At 37.1% G+C, this 14,833-nt stretch overlaps 1 protein-coding gene across 5 annotated transcripts in view; it reads right to left on the bottom strand.

Annotated features, from left to right (window-relative positions):
- Positions 1–232: 232 nt before the first annotated feature.
- Positions 233–14,833, bottom strand: part of Azin1 (antizyme inhibitor 1) — a 34,612-nt gene continuing 20,011 nt past the window's right edge. For 2 of the 5 annotated variants that reach the window (XM_008851553.3, XM_008851552.3), the window contains 10 exons: positions 14,155–14,351; positions 11,820–11,993; positions 10,524–10,696; positions 8,894–9,028; positions 7,455–7,536; positions 6,640–6,714; positions 5,763–5,925; positions 4,911–5,026; positions 3,941–4,155; positions 233–2,541 (listed from right to left, as the gene is read on the bottom strand). In XM_008851553.3, the coding sequence (XP_008849775.1) occupies positions 2,430–2,541; positions 3,941–4,155; positions 4,911–5,026; positions 5,763–5,925; positions 6,640–6,714; positions 7,455–7,536; positions 8,894–9,028; positions 10,524–10,696; positions 11,820–11,993; positions 14,155–14,256 (1,347 nt within the window). In that variant the 5' untranslated portion in view covers positions 14,257–14,351 and the 3' untranslated portion in view covers positions 233–2,429. The remainder of the gene's footprint in view (positions 2,542–3,940; positions 4,156–4,910; positions 5,027–5,762; positions 5,926–6,639; positions 6,715–7,454; positions 7,537–8,893; positions 9,029–10,523; positions 10,697–11,819; positions 11,994–14,154; positions 14,352–14,833) is intronic. The other 3 variants (XM_029555199.1, XM_029555198.1, XM_029555197.1) reach the window with 2 other exon arrangements.

Raw genomic sequence — 14,833 nt, 5'->3', positions numbered from 1 at the left:
CCCTGTCTCAAAAAGACCAAAAAAAAAAAAAAAAAAAAAAAAAAAAGGAAAGGAGCGGGGTGTAAAAAAAAAAAAAAAAAAAAAAAAAAAAAAAAAAGATGGTTAGGAGACTGGTATCTAAATAAAGGTGGCCCCAGAAAGATTTGCTCACCAAGACTTTCATTGTAGGAACTCCCAGAATCACTTTACTTTGTACTAGACTCTGAAAGAATGTGGGCAATATACACAAAACTGTCATAAAATTTCACATCTATTTCATGATAGAAGCCAAAGTAAAGCATCTGTGTATTCAGAATCACACACAAGTTACCTTTACAGTTCAATTTACTATATATAGAAATCATTTGGGTTTTATATTTTCAGCTAACTTTTGAACTGAGGTTACAGTATCATATAAAAGATTTTACATTAATTATTTAAGCATACCAAATTGAAATACATAGGTTTAAACTTCAGATTTATGGCAAATAGTCTTCAAATACAATACAGATATTTCTTAAAGTTACCTTATCATTCACATGTGATTATTTGCAACCCTGGGCTGTTTTTCACACAACAGCTCTCCTTTGCAGATGGCAAAATTGATACGCCACGAAGCTCAAGCCTATATAATCAAGCCAAAGACTCCATTGTTAGGGTTTTGGATTGTTTGTTTTTGTACCATCTTTATTTCTGGACCCCAACAATGCATAACACAAAGAAGGTAGGAAACAATCCCTCCTTGTAATAGTTAAAAACAGTTACATGGTAGCTCAGAATTTTGCATAAAACCCCATATATACCTTGGAAAAGTCCAAGAACTACATGACAATGGAGTGGGGTCCTAAGTTCTTTTTGTAATTAATAGAACCCATGATATTCAAATGGACAATAATCAAATCAAAAATATTAAGCACCTACTGGTTTGAGATTGAGATTAAGAGATTCATGATCAATTTCTTTGCACCTTAAAATCAAGGTGTAAAAACCAGCTATTAAGTGCATTCCAAACTTCTATGTAGCACAGTAGAATTTTCTGCCCATTGGCACCAAAGTGAAGTCACATTCCCTCTTGGGGGACAGAAATTCCACATCTGAACATAGAGTAAGTTAGGAAAAAAAGACCCCTGTAGTTTGTCTTATTACTATTTTGTTATTGAGATCTAGGATTTCTAATACACTAGCAGTGAACAAAGCAAACCCTGGCAAAATTGACAGGTTAGTGATGCTAACTCCCTTCCCCAACTACCAAAAAGTTTTAGTATGAAAAGAAATTACTAAATTGAACAAATGGGAAAAAACAAAAAACTAAGGGACTAAGTTTAAACCAACAAAAACAAAACCCCAACTGGGTATCACTACAAATGAGAAATTGAAATAAGTGTGCTTTACCCCCAAACCTCATTAAATTTAAGTATTCTGTACAAAGGGGCATTTCTGGATATGGTATAGATGTAGCCCTTCTTTAAATTTTACTGCTCTGCAGTTTTCTGCAATTTCATATCCCCACCATGTATTTAATAGAATCTTCCCTGTTGGCCAAAAGATTTGTGATTCAAAGATGTACTAAAGTAGTCTATGTAGTCTATCTATACAGAAACACCTATTAAATATTACAATTGGCTTAAGCAGGATTAACATTTTTGGTGTTAAAATTGTTAGACATCATGCTTACTGCACATCAACTCTCCATAATGAATCTGAATGTCACAATGATTTACCAAACACTTTACTTAAATTACTAATTAAATAACTGAAGTGTACTGAGTAAAACTTAAATGGGCTATAAAGAAAACTACCCCTCAAAACAGACCATATACACATCTATTTCAAAACTACCTTTGCTAGCTAGCCCCTTTCCCAAAGTTTTAGCCTGAAAAAAACCAGTAAAATCTACACAAAATTTTATTGCAATCATACAAGGGTTACATTAGGTCAAATACAACAAATACTATGATGCAATTTTACATTTATTAAACTACAGTTCAAAGCACAAATTTACACATTCTAAATACACTAAACATATCTAATGAAGTCACACTGGTTTTCTACTAATGTGATCTATCTGGGTGAAAGACATCAACTTTACAAGACTTTTAACAAGAATTCTTATTATAAAAACTGTGTACTTGTATGTAAACGATTTAATGGGGAACCCAACTAATGGGCTTCCATCTCCACTAAGTCATCCATTTTGTTGCATATTTTATTTTAAACGCTTATGGGGTAGGTCAAACTGGTAAGTTTAAATCTGGATACATTATCTAAATCTCCCTTTACCCCCAAATGAATTATAGATGAAAGCTGATTGTCTGGTCCCAAATAGTTATTACTATGAATTTGTTTCCAAGAGAATTAATAAAGATTGAATGAATTTTTTCCCCACACTGGAATGTAGACCAGACAAGCTTAACCTGCAACTTCAGATCTTAAGAAGCGTTAATGCCTGTTTAAGCTTCAGTGGAAAAGCTGTCTTCTTGGCTCAGCTGAATGCAAGAAGGTGCAAAGAAGAAGTTTTTCATCATTGTATCTGAAGTAATCCCAGCATCTTGCATCTCATACCTATATTTAAGAAGAAATAAAACAAAATTCATGATTTAAAGTCTTTACAAAGATCACACAATCACAATGAAATAGGGGAACAACTAGTCTTCTGGTCACTCTTAATGATCATTTCTGGGTCAGGGAGATGACTCAGTGGGTGTTTGCCATGCAAGCCTGGTGACTGGAGTTCAATCTCTAGGACCCAGGTTTAAAAAAAAAAAAGAAAAAAAGGAGGAGTGATGGTATTCTTGGAGATAGCTCAGCAGTGTACTGGGTTCTTTTTCTCTCTCTTTTTTTTGGGGGGGGGGTCTTTGAGACAGAGTCTCCCTGTAGCCCCAGCTGGCCTGGAACTCACTATGTAGACCAGGCTGGCCTTGAACTCAGAGATCCACCTGCCTCTGCCTCCCAAGTGCTGGGTTTAAAGTGTATTGTTCTTTTGTTTATTTATTTTTATTTTTTAATCTTTTTGAAACAGGGTCTCCCAGTAGCCCCGGGTGACCTGGAACTCACTATGTAGACCAGGCCAGCCTTGAATTCACAGAAATCCTCCTGCCTCTGCTGGGATTAAAGGCGTGCACCACCATGCCTGGCAAGCAAAAATACTGTTCTTGTAGGACTGAAGTTCAGTTTAGCACCCACATCAGGAAGATCAACAAACAAACACCTGTAACTCCAGCTCCAGGGGAATCTAACACTCTCTTCTGGCCTCCACGGGAACTGTACTCATACACATATCCATACCCAGGCACATACACATAAATAAATCTTTCATCTTCTTTTTAACAATGTTTTTAAGAATTTGTCTGTAAAAGTCAAAAGGTGTTGGACCCCCCTGGAACTGGAATTAGGACAGTTGTCAGCCTTCATGTGGGTCCTGGGAACTAACTGAACCCAGGTCCTCTGCAAGAACAGCCATCTGAGCCATCTCTCCAGGCCCCCAAATAAAATCTTTTTTAAGAAGGTTTGTGGGGAGGGGGCAGGAGAGCAAGTGTATGCAGGCCAGAGGTTGTTATCACATGTCTTTCTTAATCACTTTCCACCTTTCAGACTGTCTCTCACTGAGCCCAGAATTCACAACATTCTGGTTAGACTGGTTGGCCAACGAGCTCCAGGGATGTTTCTCCCTTACCCCATACCCCAACTCTAGGGCTACCCCAGCTCAGCTCTGCATGTTTGTGTGACAACCACTTCACTGAGCCATTTTCCCCAGTCTCCAAGATTATCTATTTTTAATGCAAAGGCCAAATGCATCAAGGATTCTTCATCAACTTTATCATATGTCATGATTGTGATATTAAAACTTTCACTTGAATGATTCTTTTTATTATTTGAAGTTATGCATCTGTTATGTAAGTAACCAGTTAATCTAAAATGTCACTTCAAATATTCCATCTGCTTTAAAATAAAAACACCTTACCAATCACTGAATGACATCATGTAATAAATAGCTGGCCTCTGAAAATCATTAAAAGCAGATGGTTCATGGAAAGAATCTGCTCCCATGTTATCAAAGATAAGCCAATCTCCCACATTCAGCTCAGGAAGAAGACAGTTTTCCACAATTTGATCAAGCTCATCACAGGATGGACCCCAAAGGCTGCTTGTAAACAGAGGCTCATCTTCCTTGTATTTCTGTAGGAAAAGAAAGGGTGTCAATTTCTGTAGGTAAACAAGAAGCCCACCAACTTTCAATTTTTCATATCTCATGTCTATGGAATGAAAGTTGAGGGTCAGGCATTAACGCCACACCAAGGAAACAAACTGAAGGGGCCAGAAGAATAAAGAATCCTGAAAAAGGACATTTTGCCCATCCTAAAGTATTTCTCAAAAAAAAAACAAAACAAAACAAAAAAAAAAAACTGCACATGTTAAACATAATAGCTAAGGTTTACGGTAAAAACCGGTTCCTATGGATTGAATCCAGGGCCTTGTACAATATGAGAATAGACTTGACCACTGAGCTGCACTCTAAGTGGCTAGACAGGTGCATTTGCATGTTTTTTTTTTTTCTTTTTAAAAAATTTAAAATCACATCTGGCATGGTGGCACATGCCTTTAATCCCAGCACTTGGGAGGCAAAGGCAGGTGGATCTCTTGTGAGTTCAAGGTCAGCCTGGTCTACGCAGTGAGTTCCAGGCCAGCTGGGGGTACAGGGAGACCCTGTCTCAAAAAGACCAAAAAATTTTTTAAAATCACATTTGAGGAAGGGGTTGGTTGGGCATATGTGTGGATACCAAAGTGCAGGTGTGAAGATCAAAGGATAGATGGATAGATAACTTGCATGAATCAGATCTCACTTTCTACCATGTGGGCCCTGAAGATCAATCATCTCTAAGGCTTGTTTTTTTCTTTTTAAATCATGAGTAAGTTTTAAAACAAACACTTGCCTTGTGAACCTCTGGAATGGCATTTAAGTCCTCAGAAAGTTTACTTGCAAAAGAACCATAAACACCATCATTCATGTAATATACGAAGGCTGGTTCATCACTCCCGTTTTTTTCTACTAAAATGAAAGAGAGGAGAGGAAGATGAACTTACATAGTAAAAAGTCTAATATATAGTTAGTGTAAAGGGGATTTTACTAGAACTAGTTAATGTCATTTTTATATTTCTCAAAATTTAAGGGGAAAAAAAAAATCAAGTTCTTAATGCCAATCCCAAAGCCAACATCACTTATATTAGAACAGACTATTATCATGTGCTTTCTAATGTGATACACAGAAGATTCCATCACTCTGGGGGACTTCCTGTCAAAAATGCACAGCGTGAACCTCACCACAAGGAAGCATCAAACAAATCCAAACTGAGACACTTACAAAACTACTCTTCAGAAACATTACGGTAAAGAAATGCAGAGGAGAACTGACACATGTAACATGTGATCCTGGACTAAATTCTAACTAAGAAAAATGGAAAAACTGTAAAGGACAGTTATTAGGGAACCTTAATTTTCCTATGGACTAAGGATTATTCCATAGTGAGAAAAAATTAGTCATTAATACTATAAATATTTCTTACAGTGACACTGGATACAATAAAGCTTGTGCCTTTTGTTTCACTTGACAATGGATTTAAAGAACACTGTTGGCCCTTGTTAGGTAACAGTATGTGGAAGATTCTCCACTTTGTAACAAACTACAAAAAAATACTGGTTTTTAACAAGGGTAAGAATCAGGTGGTGGAAATTAATATAAAACATGTAATAAAACTAGAGTGTAACTATAAACTTCCTAACTTACCTCCAGAGGAAAATTTATCATTTTCAACAGCTTTCTTAGCAATAATATTAACTGCAAGTGTAAAGGCAGAAGATACATAGTAGCTTCCCGGTTCTGAAATTATCTTAATGCCAGAGCCTTCAGGAAAGTAGATATCCAGCAGTGGACTGATAACATGATTGACCTATGGATTTTAAAATTACAGATTATGATTTCAATATTGCATTACAGAATTCAAGATTTAATAGCTATTAGCCAAGTTTCCTAGGAAAATTAAGCAATTGCAATTACAGAACATGAACGCTTAGTTAACTAGGAGGTATCTTCAAGGAAATCAGGCAAGCTTTCACATCAGTGTACTTGGTAATAACCACAATAGCATTAATCAAAAGAAAACCTCTAATATTGTATTTGAGTATTTAGAAACAGGAGCAAAATTTCAATCCATAGCTTTTAGACACTCCAGAATAAAGAAAGGAAGGCTGAGCACAATGGAAAAGCAGAAGTTATGTGCATCTGGCTATTTCAGCTTTTGCTGTCTAAGTTAATAGTTTATGTGTAACATGAAATATATAAAACACAATGGAAGCAATACTTTCTATGGACATGCCATGATAGGGCATTTGGCTAGCATGTGAGTGAGACCCTTCATTTAGTGCCTAGAAAAATCAATAAATGAACAAGAAGTGAATCTTTTGAGATGTGACAGGATCAGAGCATTTCAAACTTTAAAGTTAGCTAGGTCTTCTAATTTCCTGTTCATTACTTTAGAATGAAAATTTTAAGATATTGTATGACTTAGTTTCTGCTGTTGTAAAAATTCTGATCTATGTACCCAAATAAGTAGCAAAGAAAGCAGACACATTATTCAAATATACTCATCCCCTGAAAAGTTTACCTCTTCCAACTGAAATTCAGTTCCTGTGAAGCCTCCACCAATGTCTAACATGTTCATTGTAAAGCCAAATTCTCCCTAGAGATGAAAAAATAGCCATGTGTCCAAATTGTAATGTGTACAATCAACCCCCTTTCCCCAAACCCACCTCGCCTCCTCCTAGTTAAGTAAATATCTGTCTGACCTTTAGTATTAGTTCTTCCTTTTTTATTGTTTAGGCCATGATCAGCTATTTTTGAGACACAGTCATATAATATAGCTTAGGCTGGCCTCCAACTGAGTCTGATCTTAGCCTCCTAAGTACTGAAGTTACTAGCAGGTATCTGCTACCAAACTCAGCTTCTTTAACTTTTATTAACAGAAACATATTAATAGAATTCAGTTCTATTTTGTCTCCCTGATCTTGCTTGCACTATCCTTTAAGACATTTGCTAAATAAATTTCTATTTCAATTCTTTTGCCCACTTTAAAAAAAAACAAAAGTAGCCAGGCGTGGTGGCGCACGCCTTTAATCCCAGCACTTCGGAGGCAGAGGCAGGCGGATCTTTGTGAGTTCGAGGCCAGCCTGGTCTACATGGTGAGTTCCAGGACAGCTGAGGCTACAAGGAGACCCTGTCTCAAAAAAGGCCAAAAAAAACCAAAAAAAAACAAAAAAAAAACAAAAGCATGCCTATGAGGAGTCCTCAATCTTTCTAGTATTAAAAATCGGGTATTGTGCCATACTAGGTATAGAATATTCAAAATAGCTGAAAACAATACTAAGTCCTAATTAATGACATCCTGGTTTAAAATATTACAATTAGAGAGCTCATACTTACAGCCATGTCAAACACACATCGAGCATCAGACAGAGCATGTACATACACTTGAGATTCTTTGCAAGTACTTGAAACATGAAATCTGAAAGAAATAAAAGTAATAAATCAGCATGGCTTTATTTTAATTTTACTTGTTTTGTTTTGGTTTTTTTGAAACAGGTCTCACTATGTAGCCCTGGCTGGCCTGGAATTCCCTATGTAGACCAGGCTAGAGATTTGCTTGCCTCTGCCTCTTGAGTGCTGGATTAAGGGTATGCACCACCACACTCAGCCTAAGTAGTATGTTTTTGAAGCATTTTTGTAAATCCTTTCAATTATCATTCACATGGCACCACATACTTAATATGACTAGCATCTAATTATATAAGTTAAAATACCAGCTTTTTAGAAATACCAATGTTTGATTACAATGCTATAAAAATTTTTAGTATTAGCCACACTTCATGGATATAAAAATATACAGCATTCTTTTATGTACATACGGCAATTTAACAAGTCCCACCAATCAAATGAGATTTTGTAACAGCATAAAATCTTTTATTTGAACACTGAATCAAACTAAATAGTGAGTTCCAGACCAGTCTGTGCTAGAGACCCTGTCTCAAAAAATCAAACTTCTATTTGGGTCTTGGTTTCCTCATATAAAAAAATTTAAAGGTAAACCAAAATCTAACTTTTGTTTTGCTTGAGACAGTGCTTTTGCTTGAAGGTTGGCCTTCAACTCATGAGCCTCCTACCTCTACTTCTAGAGTGCTGGCATTGGAGGGAAATAACACAGCTAGTTTCAAAGTCTGATTTATTGAAGTGCCTCTGAGGGATTAAGAGGAAAAATCAGATGAGAAATAAACTGATGCCTACAACTTAAAAGATTAAAATGCATTAGAACTATACCAAATTCCTTCTATTGAATTTAAAAGGAGGTTTATCCTGGAGACAAGACACAAATCACCAGTAATTTCAGCATTTGGGAAACAGCAGAATCTCAGGTTCAAGGTCAACCAGAGCTACATAGTAAGACTCAGTCTCAACACACTCAAAGAAAGGTTAGAGAGATGCTTGGCAGTTAGACTGCTTACTGCTCTTACAGAAGACCCAGATTCAGTTTCCAGCACCCACATGATGGCCCTCTTCCTGCTTCCTCAGACTCCTGCACACATATGGTACACATAAACTCATACACACACATAAAAACAAATCTTTAAGAAAAAAATCTCTGAAAGAAAATATAGTAGTTTAGTGACGGAGCACTTTAGTAGCATATACAAAGGTCTGAGTTCTATCCTTAACATTGCAAAACCAAAACCCCAAACCAACATTCAGACTTAAAATACTCTGCACTTATTATTTTGCCACTTTATCAGGAGGAAAGAAAGGGTGCCTTTACAAAACAGTATGAAAGGCTTTTCTGTAGTAAAAAACATAGTATTACAAATACTCACTTAACTCCAATTATTTGGACATCAAGTTCCTTGGCACATTCCAAAAGATGCCTACAGTTCTTCAATGTAGTGCCAAACTTCATGTTACCATCTTCACCTCCAATATTATCTTCTGTTGCAATATGTAGTAAGACCCTAAGAGAAGGGGAAGATGATTGGGGCAGAGTTGGTTTACATCATCATCAGCACATGTGAAGCCTGAAGATTGTAGGGAGTGTGTTGATTATGTTGTCAGTGTTCCCAAATCCAGCGATGGATGAATCAAGTGAACCTAATGAAAAACAATCCTGTATAGAGAAAAAACTAGCAATTAGGGCCTAAGGCACGAAGCTTGAAAGGACGGGATTTTGGAAAATGCAGCAAGTTAAGACTGTTGTAGCAGCAAGAGAGTCAGTTGGGCTGTAATGAAAGATGACATTACTTTCAAATGAAGTCCACCAGTCTATAAATCCACCAAGAAAGACTAAATTCAATAGCAATGCCACCAAAAAAAATCAAGTTTTGGCCCTTTTTTGTTTCAAGACAGAATCTCACTGTGTAAGTCCTGGCTGGCTTAGAACTCACAGAGACTGGCCTGCCTCTGGCCCCCAGGGCTGGAACTAAATAAAGGTGTGCACCACAAAATATCAGTTTTTTAAATATCTTCAAAGTTTCTTATTAATCCCCTCCCTCCCCTCCCTCTCTGTCTGTGGTCTTTCTGATACAAGGTTTCCCTGTAGGCCCAGCTGGAGACCAGAGCTTCTGCCTCCTGAGTACTGGGGTTAAATTAAAGGCATACACCACCCTGCCCAGTTTCTACTAATTTTTTAAAACCTCAGGTTTCTAACTGAAAAAAGCTGAGATGCTTCAAATCTAGTGATTTCCTTCTAAACCATGACAACTAAAACAAAATGATTGACTGATTAAACATTATCAGAGATAAGTAATGATAAGGTATTAAAAAGTTACAAATGTGTAAATAGTTTGTAAAACTTTCCAAGGAAGCTTTGATAAATGACTCAAGATCAGAAAGCAAGACTGACAAAGCAAATTTATTTTACTTACTGGTAGACTCAACTACCACTTACTGTATAGCCTGACACAGAAAATACCAAGACAAAGCTTGTGAAGATCAAGGGGCAGTTTTAAAATAAGTGGTTCCCTATAATTTCCCCTGAAAAGTTTGTACCCCAAAGTTTACAGGTTAATCAATGCCTTATGAACAACATTAAAGTCAGTTAAGTATAGACAAAGGATAAATACATTTTTAGGAACACATAGCTCACATTTTTATTTATTTTGCTTTTTAAAATTAACTTATTTCTATGTGTACATTTTACCTGCTAGTATGTAAGCGTATCACATTCATACAATACCCATGGAGGCCAGAAAGGGTATATGGGATCTCGTGGAACTGGAGCTACAGATGGTTGTTAGTTGCCATGTGGTACTGGGAACCAAATATGGGTCCTCTGTAAGAGCAGTAAGTGCTCTTAACCACTGAACTTTCTCTATAGCCTGCTGCTAGAATTCTTAATAAGGTTAAATTCCAATATATACACTGCTCTGCAATTAACCCCTTTTCTCAGGCTTCACAATTCAACTCCTAAAGAGCAACTACAATGACATTCTCAAGTAGTTTTACACTTACTTGGCATTTGGGTGATTCCGTGCAATTTTCTTTAATTCAATTTCATTGTCGCATGTCATGATATTTACTCCAACTTTTGCTGCATACTTTATCTGAGAAACTTGCTTACACGGACTTATATAAATAATGTTTTCTGGAGACACACCCAATTCTTGCACTAGAGCCATTTCATTCTGTGGAAAATATTTAATACTATCATCTAACAGCAAAATTTTATTACTTTTGATTTGATTTACATTTTTTTCCTTTCTAGTGCTGGGGATTGAATCTGGGACCATGTGCATGCTAGACAAATGATCACCAGCTACACTCCCAATCCCTTAGGTTTTAAACTAAAATAATAATATCAGAAAACACATTTTGGTAAAGCTTCCTTGCTCTACTTTGTGCTTAAAAACAAACAATGCCTTTGAAATGGCTCAGCAGGTAAGAGTGCTTGCCACCAAGCCCAACCACCTAAATTCAATCCTCCAATTCCCTGGCCCTACATAGAAGACAGAACCCCTAAGTTGCCCTGACTTCTACACTTACACTATGGCATGAGCATATCCACACACATACACACAAAAATAAAATACAATTGAGCAGCTCAGTTTGTGCTTGCTTAGCATATATAAATCCCTGAGTTTGATCCCTAAAATATAAATTAGGCATGGTAACCTATGCCTCTTCCCATCACTTGAAGAGTAGAAGCATGAGGAGCAATTCAAGGTCATCCTCAGTTATACAAGGTGGTCAAAATCTGTCAGGGCTACAGATCCTGTCTCAAAAGAAAAAAAGAGCTAGAATTATTTCTGTCTAAAGGAGTTAGCTACCTCTGTCCTAGGATGAAGACATTTTCTGTTTTGAGACAAAGTCTCTTGTACTCCTGCTTGGCTCCAATACACTATGTTAGTAACACTAACCTTGAATTCCTGACTCTCCTGCATCCATTTTCAAAGGGCTTTCATGAACAAACAACTACCATTGCCAGCTATAAAGAAGTTCTTAATGAAGAATTCCTCCAAAGGACAATGAAATGTCCCTTTCACTAATACACTTAAAAAATTAAGGCTTACAATGCTGAACTGCATTCATTCATTAATCATTCATTCATTCATTGGTCTTTTTGAGACAGGGTCTCCCTGTAGCCCCAGCTGTCCTGGGACTCACAGAGATCCACCTGCCTCTGCCTCCCAAGTGCTGGGATTAAAGGTGTGCGCCACCATGCCCAGCTGTTCTATTTTTTAAGGGTAGCTAGAAGTTAATGAATTTTAAAATGTTGCCACTAGATAAAAAATAATGGCAAATACTTACTTTGCTGGAACAAGCAAATCCAGTTCCAAGAGCTGCCAGAATCTCAAGCACAGCTGGAGTAGAATTGCACTTCACCATGTAAAAAGGCTTTATCTGAGCCACTACATTCCGCCACTGACTGTGCTTCCTCACGATTTTCCCAAGATCCCCCACAAAAAATGCATTTTTTCCTGTCTATTATGATAATGAAAAAAAGACAAACATCAAAAAACACTGAAAGCAGGATATCATAGGTAGGACAGAGTATATATACTACATTTAAAGCATACAGTTATTAAACTAGATCTAAAAAGATTAAAGGAAAATCTAAGCAAATCTGCTCTTTCTAAACTTGACTTTTTGCTGTGTTACACTCACATATTCCTTTGAATTTTTGCTTATTTGTTTTGGTTTGTTTTAACTAAGATGATCTCACTATGTAGGCCAAGTTGTCCTTGAACTTGCTACCCTCCTGCTGCTTCAGCTTAAGTCTGGGGCTAAGAAACACACCATCATGGCCAGCAATAAAGTATCTAATTTAGGATGCCATGAAAATGAACACATATTACTTGAGAATGAACATAACTAAAATATACTGCCCTGTTGAAAAAGCATTAATGAAAATTATAGGCTGCATGGGGAAAACTAAGAAACTACCTATGCTCTTAATGCATGCCATCCACAGTGCTCTAGAGACATTATATTTACACTACTAAAGGGGGAGGGGAGTACTGTGTTTAGATATTAGAAGCAAGGAAACTGATTCTTAGGCACAATGTAAATCTGGAAAAATCTCAGAAGACAATATACTGGAGAACAAGGAAGCTTTGTATTTAATTTCTACTCAACAAAATTAAGCTGATGTAGGAAAGAAACAGCAGAAAACAGAAAAGGGATGCAAACCAGAAGGCCACTAAATGACATATGCAAAGGCAGACCAGAAATAAGAATTAAGGAGGAAAGACAAAGGCTGAGGAACAAAAGGTAGACTCAGAAAAACAAATACCAACCTGAGTCATAAAAGATGAGCCTAGAAGACAGAATAGAGGATGAATCTTCATTAAGTGTGAGATGACTTTAAAATATGAGATAGAATGGATAAAAGAAGTACTCTTAAGATTCTATCCAACTTGGAAAGATAGTCAGAAGAGAAAGTTAAACGAGTTAGAGAAAGTCCATGAAGATCTGATCAGGAGTCTCCTAATGATATAATTAAATGAAGAATGGCTTTGCTTTCTAAGGGCTCTGGTATTATCAAGCAACCCCCCCTCTTTTTTTTTAAGAAACTTGACAACAGGGGCTGGAGAGATGGCTCAGTGGTTAAGAACACTGGCAGTTCTTGCAGAAGACCTGGGTTCAAATCCCAGCACCCACACGGCAGCTAACAAATCTAGTTCCAGGGGATCCAACAGCCTCTTCTGTCTTCCTTGGGCACTGCAGGACATGGGTACACTTACCTCCACACAGGCAATACATGCACACATATAGAAAAAGAAATAAAATACTTTAAAAAAGAAAGAAAGAAAGAAACTTGCCGGGCTTGATGGCGCACACCTTTAATCCCAGCTCTTGGGAGGCAGAGGCAGGTGGATCTTTGTGAGTTTGAGGCCAGCCTGGTGAGTTCCAGGACAGCTGGGGCTACAGGGAGACCCTGTCTCAAAAAGACAAAAAAAAAAAAAAAAAAAAAAACCCAACTTGACAACAGAATAAAGAAATAAATGGATTTTGCTGGGGGGACTGGAGACTTGGGCAAGTTTGTAAACTGAAGGTCAAGAAGACATTTTGGGGGCATTTTAATACTGAAAACGAGAGTAACCCAGAGTTAAAGTCTTCAATGAACATGCAAAATACAGGAAACTGGCTCTCACAAAGAAACAAAAAAGTATCACACCATTCACAGAAACAAATAAATGATATAGAGCAGCAATGAATTTGGTTCTGTGGAAGTTGATTCCTGGGAAGAGTAAGAGTATTAACCAGTACAGACTATTAAATTCTATCACATACACAGGCAAGAACATACAAAAATAAATTAAAAGCAAATGAAGAAAAGTTGAGAAAAATGAGTATGATGGCATGTACTCAAGATTTTCTGGAAATGTCAAAATACAAGAGCCAGGCATAGCAGAGAAATCTAACTGCGAAGCACTGCATTTTTCAATGAAGTGGTCTAAAAAGAAGCACACACTATTTAAAAAGAACTGGGATTGAAGTGGCAATGTTAAATAAGAAACTATAGGTTAACTGAACCAAGTACTTTCATCAGATTTAGCACCCTAAGAAATGTAACACTCATGTTTCAATTCTGCAAAATTATTAACACTGTACTTAACAATATGTGGGATGGCACACTTACCAGGGTATGTTCATAAACATAGTTATCAATAACATTTCCAAGGTTTGTTCCTTCATCCAACAGGCCAACGGAGTAGTTTGCATCGTCAATAAATCCTTTCATCTCAGCCGTATTCCACAAAGCCGAAAGTCATAAACCAGGAAAAACAAGAGACGGGCCACCAAGCCTATATCTGGGTCCTTAGAATATGCAACAAACTGTCAAAATATAAGTTAGATCAAAGTCTGCATTAAAATAGTTAAACATGATGCACAAGTTGCCAAATGCCTCATTTTGTGAGGAAATTTTGGGATCATTTTACATTTTCAGAAACAAGTAAATTAATGAGGGGGATTGGTGAGATGGTTCAGGTGGTAAAGTGCTTGCTATCAAAGCATGAGGACCTGAGTTTGTATCTCCAGTACCCATGTAAAAAGTCAGGTGTAGTGTGCCTGTAATCCCAGAGCTGGGAGGGCAGAAATAGGAAGATCCTTGCTTAGGATTTGCTGGACAGTCAGCAAGCTCTAGATTCATAAGGGACCCTATCTCAAAAGAGTAAAATAGACAGTGATTAATACTTAATATTGGCCTCTGGCCTCCACACCCACAAGGCAAAGAAAAGGTAAACAAATGAAAGCCAGGTGTACATGCTTGTAATCCTAGCACTTCGGAGGTAGAGACAAGAGGTAAGAGTTCAAGG

The sequence above is a fragment of the Nannospalax galili genome, unplaced genomic scaffold (genome assembly GCF_000622305.1).
Source record: "Nannospalax galili isolate Female #2095 unplaced genomic scaffold, S.galili_v1.0 scaffold284, whole genome shotgun sequence".
NCBI classification, from domain to species: Eukaryota; Metazoa; Chordata; class Mammalia; order Rodentia; family Spalacidae; genus Nannospalax; species Nannospalax galili.
The sequence above is the reverse complement of the archived record's forward strand: the minus strand, read 5'-3'. Positions and strand labels throughout refer to the sequence as shown.